At 39.4% G+C, this 17,097-nt stretch overlaps 1 protein-coding gene across 1 annotated transcript in view; it reads left to right on the top strand.

The window, feature by feature from the left end:
• The window catches only part of ATXN10 (ataxin 10), an 84,023-nt gene extending 73,515 nt beyond the window's left edge, over nucleotides 1-10,508 (top strand). Inside the window, exon 11 of the mRNA XM_009082921.1 lies at nucleotides 10,321-10,508. Coding sequence (XP_009081169.1) covers nucleotides 10,321-10,508 — 188 coding nt within the window. The remainder of the gene's footprint in view (nucleotides 1-10,320) is intronic.
• Nucleotides 10,509-17,097: the final 6,589 nt, after the last annotated feature.

The raw sequence follows: 17,097 nt of genomic DNA, 5'->3' as shown, positions 1-17,097 counted from the left end.
GTGTATTTTGTTAGAGACTAGTGGAGCCCAGGGGGCTCAGAAGGGAATTCCTCGGTGTGTGTAAGGGTGAGGATTTTTTGGGCTGCAGTAGTGGGCCAGTTCCTTAAGTGATTACCAAGAGGCTTCAACCTTTGTATTATTTCTCATGGTGAATGGACAAAAACACAGCTATTTCCAAGCCCTGGTTTTGGTTTTAGTTGGGCAGGTCACCTGTCCACCAGTGCCTGTTTCTATCACTGCGTATCAGGGTGGTTTTTACAGTCTCGAAAGAAACGTTGCTAATTAACCAGTCTCATTCTTAAAGAAGTGTTAATGGACCAAAGTGGTTCCAATTCCATTCCAAGTAGGATTTTTCAGAGTGATATTGTCTAAATTGTCCTGAATGGGATTACATCAAGCTCCAGAGCAGGAGGATCTGTGTGCATGCTCTCTGCTGGAAAGGGTAAAGGAGGCATTTGTGCAACCTAATCTTACTTTAAATCGTTCTTGACATTGGCTTAGCATCTGAAGAGTTGAGATAACACAACTTCCATGTCTTAACCCATTGTTTATCTTTTCTTGATGCTGCAAACTCTTTGGGACAAAACCCAGTTAAAGGTGAAGAACCAAGATAAAACCCCAATGGCATTAAGCACTATATTTGGTAGATCTAAATTCTGACTCACAGACTGCACTTCTGAAGTATTTATTGCCAGGAACTATTTATTTTAGAATGAAAAAAAATGTGAAGTTTTCTTGTGAGATGTGCTACATCTACTAACTGTATCAGTAACCCACACTGTTCCCCCAGAATAAATTTTCTCCTGTCAAATACAACATTCTCCTCTTATGAAAATGTCTTAAGACCACAGAAGGAATGCAGCATGAAGTATAGAAAAAGGCACTCCAAGATGAATTGAAGCATTCTCCCTTTTTTGTCTTCCAGAAATGATCAAAGATCACGCTTTGTGTTTGGACATTTAACAAAGTCACAATGCCTAATGGTATATTTCAGGTTGCAGATTCTCTCATTTCTAAAATTCATTGATTTAGAGCATCTGCAGGGTGATAAAAATGCTGAAAACAACTCAAATACATTAAAAAATGCTAAAATGCAGAGTTTGGTGGGTGGTGGTGGTGTTAATAATTTCCTTGAGAGTTTATAAAATACTTAAGCAGATTTGCAGAGATGTGAATATGAAGTCTATTCTTCTGTATCTCACTTCTCCCCAGCTCTAGTAAGTGACAATGACCATCATTAAGAGCTGTGTGATGTACAGGGTCCCTCTTAAAGCTGGAGGAAGTTTAACAGTGATACAGAATGCAGGAAGGCTCTTTCAAATGTTGCATTCTAATATTTCTAATCCCTTGAGAGGAGTAATCTCTGTAGGCACCAACTCATGCATGTAAAAGTGAGGAATTAAAGTTAATAACTCTATTTCTAAACCAAATATTGTCATATTTGTCCTCTGCCCTAATCCTCTTGGTGGACTTAAATCCATGACAGGCTTGAATTCTTGAAAGAAAGCGGATCTGTACTTACCAGGAGTACCCAAAAAAAAAAAAAAAAAAAAAAAAAAAAAAAAAAAAAAAAAAAAAAAAAAAAAAAAAAAAAAAAAAAAAAAAAAAAAAAAAAAAAAAAAAAAAAAAAAAAAAAAAAAAAAAAGAGAAATTAAGAAAATATATAATATTTCACTGCTTTTATAGCTCAAACAGCTTGTTTGATTTTCTGTAGATTTTCTTTTGAAAAATTCCCCTCTGGGCTGAGACAGAGCACTAGAAATTTGAGAGCCAAAGGTTTTTGGTTTTTTTTAAGTAAAGCTAGGAGTGGTTCAGAAATATTGTTGAGAATGGAATGCCTTCTACAACCACCTTATCATATTTCAGTCGGTCTTCTTGACATTTTTTCTCGAGCATGCCTCCAAAGAATATTCGGATGTCATCTGGCCAGCTCTTTGCATAATAGCTTTATGCTGACATTTTCTGTTCCCCCATTTTTTGTCACTGTTATTAAAACAATTTTACCTTCAGCTGACAAATGCACCATCCTGTGTAGCTCCTTCCTGAGCCTTAAATCATTTGCCCTTACTTCCTCAGATCTTTGGTTCAGTTTTGTTCTTTCTGTTTCCAAATGGTTTCTAAAACCTAACCTTTCCTTCCTTGCTCTGGATATATTTGTAGTCCATTCCACTGACCTTGTTGACTTGTTCTTGCCTCTTGGTGTGTGGAGATTTCCTCCAGGAGATGCAGCCATTTCCTGAAATTGTAGATAGAATTGTGGCTAATGGCTATTCTGCTGAGCAAATAGTTGGTTAGAATTTAGTTGCATCTTTCAAAACACGTTTGTTTAATGGCTGTTATTTTTGGATGCACACTGGGCATCGTTTGGTGTCTGTGAGACTGGAACTAGAGTTTCATTTGCCTTCATTGTTTTGATTATGTGTCATAAAGTGATGTTTGAAATGACCATAAGCAGCAGGGGGGAGAGCTGAGCCATGTAAGTTATTCAGAGACCCTGAGTCAATAAAATACTCAAGTACAGTGCTGAAAGATAAGCTGGCATACAGATCCTTGTTGAATCGATATAAATAGAAAAAGAGCTTCAATCCAAATTGTGTCAGTTTAACTCATCATCTAGCTTGAAGTCAAATTATAATTAGCTTGACCACATCTCAGGTACAAACCGGGTTGGGTTTTATCAGTGTAGTGCCAAATTCTTGAAAGTTTTATTTGACTTCTATAATTTCCATTTTAAAGCACTTTAGAAAAGCTGTTTATTTCTATATGTCTGCATGTAAATGCACATAAATATATTTCTGTGTAAAGGTGGAGTTTTTCTCTTCCCATGTCCAAGGAAATTTAAAAGGACTACAGGAGTCCTGATACGTAATCAGGTTGTGAACACAGTTTCCATCCCCCTATGCTTCAGTGCTTCACAGCTCAGTGTTTGCAGTAGGTTTTAATAGTAATTTGATACATGAGTTTCAACTTAATGGAATTTTGCTTTTTTTTTTTTCTGTACCTGGGAAGACAAGATAAGCTGAGGCATTTTTAACAGTTAGGTAACAGCAATTGAAGCTTTTTCCTTTTAATGTATCAGCCTGCTCACTCTGGTACCTCTTATAGATAACTAATGATTTAGTTGTCATGGACTCTTAAAATGAGATTAGTGCAAGGGATGGAACTATAAGAACAGAATATTGTAACTGTGGAGCACTAGCTTGAGATCGATCAAGAGTGTGATTCTTTCTGTTTTAAAACCAGATGACTTAGAGTTACTCATAAGTTATGGGTTTCTATTAAAAATGTAAGTCATAATTTAAAAAAAAATTGGCAGCCTAAGCAGCACAAATGGATGTGTCATATTCATGGTTTTAAGCTAGTATTACAAGTCTGAGTATAGGGAAAAGTAAAACAAACTAGAGGTTATGGCTTAATTTTTTAGGAAGTTCTGTAAGTTTTGGCATAAGAGACATTATAGTAAAAATAGCCTGACAGAGCTAAACGTGTCCTATGGCTTTTGTAGCTCTCCCAGAGCTTGACCCAAATTTTGCCTTTAAATTCATAGTATGCTAAGGTGTTTTGGCACTGAGTTTTTAAGTCCCACAGAGCATGAACAGCAGGGCATGGAATACAAGTGAAATGTTTAGCTGGCAGGTGTTAAAGGCTAATAACAGTCTGGGTCTGTCGTACTGCTCAGTGGTGTCACATGTAAACTGTTAACCCAGGAATACCAGTGATCCGGGGAGAAAAATCCCCATATTGCTCCATCTCAGTAACCCAAATTGCTGAAGTAGTGAACACCATTTAATGAACATTGGGTGCCATTTAGGTGAACATCACTGAAGCGAGGATGTAGTTAAAAGCAGAATGGAACTCAGAATGAACCTTGTGATATGCTCTGACTGTCAGAGTTGGACAGTGCTGCAAATGTGTTTCTAATGGCCTGGAGAGCTTGGGCTCTACTCCTGGCAGCGCTGCTAGGAGTGAGAGTGCAACTGATATCATGAGCTGTTGTTTTTCACCTTTTCTGCATTCCTCAGAGCCAGAAGGCACAGGCAGCTGTGCTGCACCTGTTATCAGCCATATAGCAAATATTGGCAGAATTTGGTACCTAGCTCTGGTGCCTGTGCTTCAAAAGGGGTGCTGAAAAATACAAGTGGAGGGAAGAGACACCAGAATTACGCAATGCTTGGAAAAGCTCCCTGAGTTTTTTTCTGTAGTTTGAGCAAAAGATGCTTACTGAGTGCCTTGGTTATGATCTGGGAGTTATTTTTTTAGTAAAATCTGTAATGAAAGTCAGCATTTAGAAATAATTCTAAACAAAACTAAACCAGAAATAAATCACGGGCTGTAGTGAGTCATTTGCTCACTGGGAGAGTTTATTTAGTGACACAATGAAATCTCCTGGTCAACACTGAAAGTCTTTCAGAAAAAGGCATGAAAATATCTTGTACATGAAACAGAATTGACTGTCTTGGTTGCAAGAGGGGATGACCTTTGGTCATTTGTGTTTGTGCCAAAGTGTTGGGCAAAAGAGTTTTAATTGTGCATTCTGGTCTTAAAAGTGTATTTGTTGGCCATAGATACTTGAGTGGGTGAACTCTGTTTCAAAGTCATCCATGAGATTTAACGCGCCTGGTCTTCTGGTTATGCAGAAGGTATCGGTCCCATTTTAAACAAAAACTTGTATCCCACAAGGCACACTTTAGGAATTGGATTGATCATTACAGATGATGGGTAGGATGCTCAGAGACTGAGATAAATACAGGTAGCCAGAAAGATGGTGCTTATCTGCAAGAGAAAGACATCTACTGGTGTGGAAGGTTAGTGATGACTTGTGAACTGGAAAAGGTATTTAATGTACAATTATTTCCTGCTATGGTTGTTTCTTATTTTCTGTAGTCTGTGAATTACAGAGAATGTTGCCTTAGTATTGAAACTGTTTGGATGACTTTAAACCGACTGGTTTGGCCATTTGTCTATTCTGAGATGGTATAATTCAAAGTCTCTCTCTGGCAAAGCAGTGTTCTCCAGAATGGGAACCGCAGTTCAGGTCTTTGGGGATAGATTGTCTGTCTTTACCAGATTATTTTGTGGAAGCAGATTGGTGTGGAGAGTGCCTGCAGTGAGCATCAGCCGCCCAGCCTGGTCTTGCTGTGCCCGTGAGGAGTGGGAAAGGCTGGCTGCAGGCTCCTCATGTCACACGTGTCCAGTGAAGCTTTGCTGCCACGCTGTGGTGGAGATGGAAGCTTGTTTGGCAGTGGATGGTCCAATCCTTCTACCAATCCCTTGGACCAGGTGAGAGTTACCTGTAGCAGAAATGAACCTCTGCTTTCACTTCCCCAGTGTTACAAATTTTGTCCCTAAAAAGTGTGATCAGGAGTTAATGCCTCTTCCAGCATACAGTATTGCTTCTCTACCTTGGAGGATTCTAAGTTAGACAAGTTGTACTGTGTTGGCTCTTCAAGAGCAAAGTCAAGCAGGGGAAGGAAGGGGAGGCATTCCCAGCTAATACAGGACTGGCTGTTTCTAGCCTATAAACCCAGAATATGGTGACTGCAATCAGAAGTGATGAAGAAGTGAAAATATAGGCAAGTGAAATATTGCAGACTTTTTTTCCTACCTTCTAGGCAGAGTATTTTAAGTTTGTATAGTCTGAATTCCTGAAATTTTCTGATACTGGTAATTTCATGTCAGATATAAATAGAGGCCAAAGCATTAATTCCAAAAATATGAATTAGCTTATTTAAAATAAGTAAACAAACGAAGATAAAACCTTTAGTTCTTTACATTTTCTGTTACTGTGTTTTTGGTAACACCTTAAGCACAAGTAAAAGTCACATAAAAAGTTGGAGGAGTTGTAAGGAATTGGTATCATCTTATATGGCTCCTAGGACTTCCTAAAACTACTGAAACCCCCCAAGGGGGAGAAACTTGGAGGGCTTTGTAAGCAATTTGGCTGATGGTGAGGGACCAGAATCCTGACTGTCTTGCTATGTGTGGTCAGTCACGGCATCATTGATCCAAACTGTGACAAACAGTTGTGGTAGTTGTCTAGAGATCCCTTGTAATGGTGAGAAGAATTCTCTGCAAGTTACTGTGAAACAAAAGTATCTCAGAGGATTGAAAGACTTGGAGGGAAAATGGTTTATGTCTTTTCAGTGTGGTCCAGTCAGGTCTGCAAATGGAAGTGATTCATCTAATGTGATGCTTCAGTATTGCGTTCCAGTCTACGGAAGTTTTAGTGGTAATTGGATTATTTGTTGAAGACCAGAAAGAAATAAAATTAACAAGAATTGTATTTTCATTATCCCTGTTTTTCAGCCCTATAGACCTGTTCCAGACAACCTCTTAGAAACTCGTGTGGCTTCAGGTATGGGTTGCATAAAGAGCCCATTTGACTGAGGGTTGACTTCCTTAATAAGGTTTTGTGTCTCTTCCTATATTTGATTAAAATGTGGTTAATATTTAAAGACTAAAAAAATGTGATTTAAATGAGTTAATGGGATTGGACAAATAATATCCTCTTTTTCCTCATAAGATCTAATTATTCTTAAGGAAGACAGTTCCTAAGTAATAATTTAATTATGGAAAACTGATTGTAGTGCAGGAAACAGTCTAACTTTAAAAAAAAAAAGTATCTGCACAATGTAATAAATTAAACTCTCCACCAAGAATATTATATTTAGAGGTTCCTCAGTATTGATAACTGTGGAGGGGGCTTAGGAAGACAGATACACGTATTTAATTTTCCTTGTCATCACTCTTCAGGATCCTGTGTTAGTTAATATTTAGCTTCTGAAACTTGCTACTTGCCTTTTTTAAGCAACGTGCTTACAAGATTACTTATGCACTGCTGCATATCTACCTCGTCACCTTCAAACCTCATTAATAATTTTGTCTGCTCTCTGCCATCCATAGAATCCAAATTGCTTTATAGAACCATTCTTGGAGGTCCTGGTGGCTGCAGTGAGCTTGTCAGTAGTTGCTCCAAGTGAGAATGAGAAGCTGAAATACCCTGAAAAATGGTCTGTAAGGTCTCTTCTCCAGCAATACACGGCGGTGGGGTATGGGTTAGTGACTCCTGGCAGTACACACTTGTATTTTCCACACCGTTAAGCTTACAAACCAGTCACTGTGTTCTTGCTACCATTGACCTCTTGTAGCAGAATCCAAGTGAAGAGAAACAGGAGGATTGTGAAAAGTTCCCTTTGCAGTCTGTGTCAAAACTTCCACGGGATTTAGTGGCATAGGTTTTCATGGCTTCCAGATAGTAACATTTTTCATCCTGTAGGGCCAGTTGCTAGCACATTTTCTCTTTCTTTTTCTCTGTGTTCCCCCTTCCCTGGCAATCGATGTTACAACCCAGAGGACTTTAGATGATTTTAAATTTTAAGTTGTGGAATGAAGATGTTACATAAGTATGGAAAACAGGGCAAGTTGATTCAGTTTTGTTACTGTTTGTATATATCAAAATGCAGGAATCCCATGGCACACAGTAGTGAAGGGTTTTGGAAAAGGCTTTGCTATAAATGCACAGAAATGTTTCATTTCATTCCCTAAACAGAGATACCCTAGTGATGAAGCTTCTACAGAATAAAATTAATTATTTCTTCCTTTTGTGTGCCCTCTTCATTGCAACAAAATATCATAATCTTCACTTGCCTATAGTATGTGCAGTATGTCCTGTTGGGAAAATCTAGACAAATCTATGCAGTCAGATCTGCTGCACTTGCTGTGTTTCTTCTCTTTGGTGCAGTTTCACTACTAACAGGCTCATGCTCTTATTTGTAGTAACTATGGCAACTTTAGAAGCTCATTTTCTAAAGCTGAGCATACAATAAAGTGCTTAAAGTGTTGGTAGGATTAGAGACTCTCGAATATGTTTAATTTTCTCTCTCTGTCTCTGTCTTTGGTGAGGAGCAAGAGGGTGATGTGAATATTAGTTGGGGACTAGCTTTAATCTCTGATGACACTCAAGTCTGCACACAGCCATCCTGGGGACTCAGCCTCCCCCAGCATGTGAACAAGGGGATCATGCATATTCATGGTTGTGGTCACAATGGAAAACCTACTCGCAGAAGGGAGTTTCTGAATGAGTGAAAATGTTATTGAAACCATTTTGCAGCTTCAGCTACAGTAGTCAATAATGATAAATGCCATAATGGTGATAGAGTTCATAAGATAATGGGCATGTCTTAGATATTATGTGAGCATGAATGGATCTGATGATAGGAAAACAACGTGTGCTGTGGGGTTTAGCAGTGGGTTTGTGTTGAAGGACATAAAGATTTTGATACCCAGATTATTCCCAAGGCTAATACACACAAAATAAAAATTTAAGAGTACTTTTATGTCTGTGTGGCACTTTATGAGATTGAGAACTGTCCCTCTCTGAAAGTTTGGGTTCTCTCTGTAGGAAGTATTCTTCTATGCAAGTGCTGTATTTTGTGCAGAGCTGTATTTTAGGAGCACAACAGGGAAATGTCTGCTCCTTATCGCAGGAGCAGAGCTAGGGAGGGTGGTAGCATGTTTCTTACAGGCCTTTGGGAGAACCTATTGTTACCTATTGGCACTTGTGAAATGCCCTAAATCAGACCTGGGAAAGACCTGCTAGGTGTCAGCCTTGGTTTGTCCACATTCATCAGCTTGCATGCTTTGCTGTTCTGAAATCTGTTCTCACCATTGGGAAGGTTCTGCTCATACATGGTTTTATTTCTTTGGTATTGTTTTGTTTTGTATACTCAAACGTAATCTTCAGTGGAAATACTCAGCTTATGTAACTTAAATGTAGCTTGGCACTTGTGTTTTCACTTAACTGTTGTAGTGATGCACTGATAGAAGAGAATACATTGATATTCTCTGTCATGTTCACCTGTTAAGGCTTTGATGTGATGCATAATTTATTTTGGCTGTAATTTCTCTCCTCTGTCATTACCTCACACGAGAATTTTTAGAATGAAGAAGGTGTGCAGTGTGTTTCCTGACGAAGTCTAAAGAGCTCTGTCAGGAAAAAAAAAAAGCCTGTAGTTGTTAGTCTTTGTCATTTTTTTATTTTCAATTCTTGACTTCTTGAATGTAAAAATAAATACAAACTGCTGTTAAAAGAAGAGGCTGTTCCACTGACACATGCCAGTGCAGGACTATTCCCTACCATGTCTGTCCAAGTGACTCTTCTCTCTCTGTTGAGGATGTGCAAGGTAGATTGTGTAAATCCAGTTCCTCTCTTTTACTGTTTTGTCTGAAGTTCCCATCTTCCCCAGCTGAGGAGTTTTCCCTTCCAGTCACCCCCTGGCAATTGCCCATAAGAACACTCTTATCTCTGCTTAGACGCTGTCCAACCCTAAAGACGTCAAGGAGATGAGTAAATTATGCATATTCTTCTACTGGATGTGAAGCTACATGTAGTAAATAATTGGTGCCCCGCAGGCAAACCACTTGTGTGATTCAGAATGGCTCACCTCCCATATGGGTAACTTGGGAAAGATTATATCATAACAGAGCTTTTCAGCTGCAGATTTGGGACCAACATCTCTGACACTTTATAAAATGAACACTGTAGTTCACTTGGAAGATGCCTGGCTGATAATCCTGGGAATCTAAATCGTTTGTCTACAGTCCTGACATGTGCCTCAATCCTGGCCTCAAGGGACCACCTTAGAAGGTGAATGAGTTGCAGCTTGTGCCCGTTTAAACGTCAGCAGGAGCTACCTGCCACTTATCTGAGTGTCTGGTCTCTGGGCAAGTGTGGCAAAGCACCCAGGCACCAAGTTTGGAAGGTTAAAGAATTTTAAGTGTCTCTGGCATTATTTGTGCTGTTTTCAAATGTTAACCTGGATTAGTTGTTTCTCTTTTTCTACATCTCTTCAACTTTTGCAGTGAAAATAATAGTTGTCTTTCCTGTACATGATTTACAGCTTGTTTTGTTTGCCAGTGGTTGGAAGTTGGTGTTGAAGTGTTCATAAACAAGTGACTGATTTTTTTATTTAATCTCACTAGGAAAATGATTGGAACATTTCAATTAACTGTAATTTTGGTTTAAAACAATATGTCCTTTTAATTCCTGCAGTTCTCCTGTGTTTTTGTTGTGTTGGGATTTTTTTAAATTCAATACAAAACCTAGTGAATGTGCCTGAAGTTAATGGACATACCTCATTTAAACTTAAATTACCTCACGTGCAAATATTTGCAGGTTTAGTGTCAATCCCTGTAAATGTCTTATGCTTTCAAACTCCTGATTTCTGCTGGTTTTCTGGGTTTAAGGGATTGGGGGAGCACGTGGGAGGGCAGTCATAAATGAAATAAATGAACATAAACATCCTTAACTTTGCCCAACAGTTGTGAACCAGTGGGCAGTATATGCGATCCGAAACCTCACTGACCAAAATGAGAGGAACCAAGAGCTGATTGCACAGATGGAGCAGAAGGGGCTGGCAGACAACTCTGCCCTCGAGAGTATGGGCTTAGAGATAGAGAAACAAGATGACAAGTTAATTCTGCGGTCTACCAGGAAAAAGCCCTCCTGAACAAAATATTATGAGCAGTCAAATCATTCAAAGAAAATTTCACTTTTACCATATTTTTCCCTGCTCAGCCAATCAAGATTTCTTCAGTTTTGGTTCCTGTCTGCTGGAAGTGTTCTGTTTATTCTCAAAAAACCTGCCAAATGATGCTTCTGCCTCACTGTTGTAAACAAAAGGACACCTACATGTTTTCTAAATACCTAGATGCATGAACCTGTGGAAAAAGGTCCTCCTTATTGGTTGGAATTTCATTGCATCTTGTTTCAATATTAGAAAGTTCTTGTATGTGCAGTATTGAGTTGTAATTTCCTTTGCTGAACCTGGAGATAACTCTCATAAAAAACTCTACAAAGAAAGAACTTTGCAGGCTGCATCTCCCTGTAAAAGGTCTGTGCTGAGTCAGGGCTAAGTAATCAAAGTACTCATTTTCAGTCATGGGACCTAAATATCTCTGCTTATATAAGGATCAACAGAATGTTGGATGTACTTAAATATTTAGTGAATTAAACTCAATGTGCCTTCTGTGTATTTAAATTATTAGTAAAATGTCTTTTCTACCTTGTTACCTTTCAGTCTTCATGACAAGTGTATTAAAACCAAAGCTGAAGCTGTTGTGGCAACAGATGCTGCATTCCTTTGCACTGGGGCATGTCTCTGTTTTGGAGACTTGGGTGTTTGTTTGAATTTTATTTGTTCCTTTGGAGGGTAAGTCAGCCCACTTTCCTTTTATTTTGCACTTCTCATGGGTTTTCTGAACTCTGGCAGACTGCTGAAGAGGTAGTTTCTCACTGTGATTAATTCTAGCAGTTTCTTTTCACCCCTCTGCCTTTCCAAAACATTGACAAAACTCATTTCCAGTTAATTAATTCAAGAGAGGCAGAAGAATGGAAGGCCCTGCCTCTTCATTTTGGGTACCCTCCTATATTGTTGTTGGACCCTGCCACTGTGGAATGTGGCATGAATGAGATGAGGGAGAAGGGGGGTGAAGCCAGGGTGGGGGGCACAGTTAACCCTGTGTGTGCCATAGCTTTGCCTTGGTAGCCAGGAAATGTAATCCTCCATGCATAAACAGAACAGCAATTGCAGCATGATGTTGCTAGTGCTTGTGTATCACTACTGTCCTTGGATTATCTGCAGTCATGTCTAACTCATAGGTCTGAGAAAAGTGGAACTTGCTCATGTTCTTGTTGGCATTTAATGCCATCCTTAAATGGAAAGGCAGTTTTATGTCCTTAAACTCCATGTCCGTGTAACAGATCTTCAGCCATGTGCATCAGCTTTTACTCCTCCAATTCGGGTTCATGTTGCTTTGAACTAAGAGAAACACATAGTAGTACTTAAAACTGATGGTTAGCAGAGCTGGACTGCTAAGATGGTTTCAAGTCAACTATAAGATCTCAGTGTCTGCCATGCCAACCCGGTGGGACTGTGGAATTGACCCAGTGGGATTTTAGACATGGTTCTAAAGGCAAGGATCTAAAACTGCTGTTTTCAGCGTTTTTATTAAGTTAATATGTGTATAAAATCTAGGTGTATATAAAGGAATAATGGCAATAGAAACAAAGACTGGAACTCTTGTTGCTTTTAATGACTTCTTACTTGAAAAACAAATAGGGGAGAAAAGTGTTCTTTGCTTTAGCAAAGTGTAAACATGAATATAAGCAAAGTGCTTTATTTGCTTTTTAAAATATTTTGACAGGAACATTTTGGCGGATATTAAAAACTGCTGTGTTGAAGTGCTGGTTTATAAAGTCAGGTCTTACACAGGTAGGTGCCTTCTGCTGGCTGAATGGAAAAGGGGATATGATTGTGGTTCTTGAGCACATGGTTTCTCAAGGATTTCCTTAAGCCTTAATTCTTGTGTTTAGGCCAGAATGGATGTGGCAGTTTCATTACTGCTTTATGTAAGATTTACTGCTGGGTTTGTAGGGGGGGTTAATCTTTATCTCCATAACACAATGGAAGAATCATACTTCTAGCACCTATATGGAAACAACCCTAAATTCTAATCTTGCAAAGAAAAAAGGGTTTATTTGGAAGGCTGCATCATTCCACTTTAAAGGGAAAGAATTAAATTTCTGCTAACAAAGAAGCATCACATATAACAGCATCTGGAATTAAAGTGGAGCTGTTTTCAACTGAGGAATTGTAAAGTTTCAAACGTTTTTGTTTTAGTGCCACTGCTTAGGAAACTCATGTTAGATAATTTTACAAAGTGAGGGAAAAAATATAGAATCATCCTGAACAGAAAATGAACTTTCTGAGTAAGGAAAAAATGCAAAGAATTTCCTTCTATTTAGGGGAATAAAGAGTTAAAATCCTGTTCACAAAGCAAATCCAGAGAGAATTTTGGTAGTGGAAAAAGCAGTGGGAGTCCCTTTTTCCTCTTAAGCAGTTGGGAATAGATGATGGTTTTTTTAACTTGATGGTTGTGTACCCACCAATGGAATACACACAAACCCATAAATATAAGCCATATAATAACAAACACAAATAAATAAAAGGGTTTTGTGTGTTTCAGTGCATAATGGAGTAGTAGTTGTGTTTTCTAAAAGGGAAACGTAGGGCTTTCACAGTGGAGAACATGCTGATTACTGTATTGTGAGTGCCTGGCTTTTGATTTTCCAAGATGGATTAATTCTCAGAACACAACAGCTTCCCTGTCCTCCCCCAGTGGAGTCCCAGTCGCCAATAGACTTGTTTTATATGCTTGGGGATTAATACAGCACAGCAATCAGTCATAAAAAGCAAGCTTTAGTGAGTTTGTAAAGGGGCAGAACAGGCAGATCAAGTCTTGTGACCATCTTATTGCTTTCGAGTGCTTCCAAACAATAGTGATCAGATTTTTTTTTTTTTTGAAGGTCTATTTGTTATTTAAAGGGAATAGGGAGTTGTTTTTTCATTGTAAGTGGATAGATTCTGGAAGAGCTTTCTTGCAAATGGTGAGAAATAATCTGAAACATTTGCAAAGCTCTGAATTTTTACTGCTTCTAATAATTTCTGTTTCTTTTGCCTAAAGTGTGTGTAAAATACATTTTTAAATACAGCCAGCAAAAAATAAAATCCCAGGCAGTTAATGCCAGTATCACAATCTTTATTTAACAGTTAATGTTGTATTTTGAAATGGTGTGAGTGTTTTGCATAATGAGATTCAAAAAAAACTCCTCTTTGATTTGCAAATGAGGAAGTACTAAAACTGTGAGGCTGTACCCAAATTAACTTTGGACTTTGTATCTAGCCTCAGCTTTATCACTGGGTTGTGTCAGCTGTCTGCTTAGACTTCTTTGTATTAAAGGGGGGGGATTTATGAAGGAATGCAGAAGGCAGTTTTAGGAATAAATTCGACTCTGTGAGGGTGGTGAGGCACTGGCACAGGTTGCTCAGAGCTGTGGATTCCCCATCCCTGGCAGGTTGGATGGGGCTCTGAGCAGCCTTGTCTAGTGGAAGGTGTCCCTGCCCATGGCTGAAGGGTGGAACTGGATGATGCTCAAGGTCCCTTCCAACCCAAACCACTCTGTGATTCCATGATTCCCTTGACTTTACACTGCCGTGTTAAAGCCCCCAGGGCTGCGCTGTGCAGTGCCCAGGGCGAGCGGGGCCGGAGCGAGCCCAGCCCCGGGGCTGAGCCCTGCGGCGCTGTCCAGGGTCCTGACGAAGCTGCCCAGGCTTGCCATGTTCTCACCTGCATCCAGTCGCGTGTAGCTTGGCCAAGGTGGAACCATTCCCGTGGAAGTTTTTCATGCTGATTTAGGCTTAATTGGTTTCTTTCGGGGTACTTTCTCTCCCAGTGATTTCAGGTAACATCCAGTAATTTATGAGGATGAGAAACTGGCATTGTTTTTTGTGTATGTCAATAGTATCCCAAAAATAATTATTTTTAAAGACTTAACTATTCCCAATATAAAGGAGGGGGATGCATTTTCCTCTGGCATAATCCGGCCCAAATTTGTCCACGTTGTAAGCTCTGAAAAACCTTATATATTGAAAGTAGAGTCTTGACAGCTGAGCTACTAAATTTGGTGAATTTTTGTTCCAGTCATGAATTCAATGTCTTTATAGAGCGTTTTCTGCAGCCATTGCACCTCACTAGTGTGGTGCTGGCAAAAGAAGTCAAGAACTGAGAGATTCTCTGCACTTCTTTGAGAGCTTCCTGGTGTTGTGTCCATCTAAGACAGGGTTAGGAACTGCCTGATCTTTGAGAGCTTCCTGGTGTTGTGTCCGTCTAAGACAGAGTTAGGAACTGCCTGGACCAGAGAAGACAGCAGCAAATGGAAATGGATCTCAGAGGGTGAGAGAGGGAGTAGTTCAGGTCCAAGAGAGGACTGGAAGATGGAGAGCACATTGTTAGTCAAACGAGGGAGTATCGTTAGTTTGCATCATTCCTCCTGGTCTCTGGACAGTTGCAGAAGTTTGCTGTCCAAAAAATATCTTCTAGAAAGAGCTTCCCCTCTCCAGACTAAGATCAAAGAAACAATTTCACCTCAAATTTGATTCGGACAGGATTAGCTCTGTCCTGCTTTTAATTGCCTTATAGAATCATTAAAGTTAGAAAAAGATCTCCAAGATCACTGAGTCCTTTTTGGAATCAAGGATACTCTGCAGTTATACTCAGCATTTCCTGCAGCTTTGCAGCCTGCTGTAAAATTAGTATGTAATTCAGAAAATACTTGAATAATTCAAATATTTAAATTGAAAAGATAAAATTTACAAATAAATTGAATAATTCTAGTTTTGATGCCTTTTCATAGGAAAGGAAAAAGCAGCTGGAGGTAAAGACAAGGAATCCCAGAGCCTTTAGAACTAACCTTTCTGATGCTGCATGGCGTCTCACTGCAGTTCCAAAGTGCAGCTCATGTCGGTGGTGGCATGGAGATGTCACAGAAGTTTCTGATCAAGATGCACTGAAATTTCCACTTAGTCTTGTTTAAATCTCTGTTGACTTACATAACAAGTTTATGCTAAACTTGTTCCCATTCTTTTTTGTAGTACAAGCAAGCATAAATTTAGAGACACATTCACATGAAAGGGATTTCTGTTTGAATTTTTCATTCTGTCATTTAGGAAGTACTTCTACCTGTTTATCCACAGGCATATCCATGATGCAATGCCTTTAGTTTTAGTGGGGTCTTCTGTAATAATACAAGAGTTCTGAATACCTCCATGCTTTTACATGTGTTTATAGTCAATATTTGTTGTAAGATGAGCAGTCCAGCTTTTATTTTTTGGTGGGTTTGTTCTTAAGAGGTTTTCTTCTCATGGGGTTTTGCAAATGGGATCAAAGTGAGCCCAAAAGCTGTGTTGTCTAAGGGAAAAGCGGGTTTTGCAAATGGGATCAAAGTGAGCACAAAAGCTGTGTTGTCTAAGGGAAAAAACCCTCAAAAGTACATCTGAAATGGTAGTGTATTGGTCACTGAGAGGTACCTCTGCATGGGAGTGTTAACTCTAAAGCACAAGCAGAGCAAATGTTGGTGATGATAGCTATTCCAGTGTTTATCTCTTTTTCAGAAATACATGTTTATGTAGTATTCATTTCACAGTAATAGGAAAAAAAAACATTTAAAATAAATTAGATAATCCATATCAAGTCCTCAAAATCCCATATCAAATCCCTCAAGTGAGGAGATCTTCAGCTGTTGTCCTGGGCAGTTTGGGTTTTGAAATTGTGTGAAATTGTGTTTTCTGAAAGCTCTTATAATAATATAATTCTTTAGGTTGGATAAGATCTCTAAGATCATTGAGTCCAACCATTCCCCCAGCACTGCCAAGGCCACCACTAAAGCATGTCCCCACTGTCACGTCTCCATAGCTGTTAAATCCCTCTGGCATGGTGACTCCACCACTGCCCTGGGCAGCCTGTGCCAGGACTGGACAACCCTTTTCAGTGAAGAAATATCCAACTGGAACCTCCCGTGGCACAACTTGAGGCCATTTTCTCTTGTCTTGACTATAGTTCCCTGGGAGCAGAGCCCAACCTCCACCTGCTTACAACCTCCTTTCAGGTAGTGGGGGGGAGAGAGAGAGAGAGAAAAGGTCCCCCCTGAACCTCTTTTTCTCCAGGCCGAGCCTCCCTTCATCCACTCCTTGTGCTCCAACCCCTTCCCCAGGTCCATTCCCTTCCCTGCACACTCTCCAGCCCCTCAATGTCTTGTTGTGAGGAGCCCAGAACTGGACACAAGGACCTGAGGTGCCTTACCACTGCCCAGCAGAGTAAGCTACTTACTGACTGCATTTAAAAGCCTTTTCTTGGGCTTTCATGATAAATCCTACATGCATTGATTTTTTTTATTATATTTAAACTACTTGGATGAGTAATCTGTTTAACACTGGGCATTAATATGTTCTGTGTTGATGCTTTTCCATAGAACAGATCATCGAACTCATGTACATGGGCTTTTGTAAGATAAGCTGCTGATGGGCAATTTTGGGAAAGGTAGACATGGAAGCATTCATGACTCACAGGTTTCTTTTGGCTAATTACTTATATAATTCACAGCTTGACTAGCTTAAAGGTAAGTGACAATCTCTTCCCGGTAATTTCTGAAATATTTTGTTCATGGAAATGTCAGAAAGTCATACGGAATTTGGGTAGAGC

The sequence above is a fragment of the Acanthisitta chloris genome, unplaced genomic scaffold, assembly GCF_000695815.1.
Source record: "Acanthisitta chloris isolate BGI_N310 unplaced genomic scaffold, ASM69581v1 scaffold7209, whole genome shotgun sequence".
Classification (NCBI taxonomy): domain Eukaryota; kingdom Metazoa; phylum Chordata; class Aves; order Passeriformes; family Acanthisittidae; genus Acanthisitta; species Acanthisitta chloris.
Note: the sequence above shows the minus strand (reverse complement) of the source record. Positions and strands in the feature narration are given on the sequence as shown.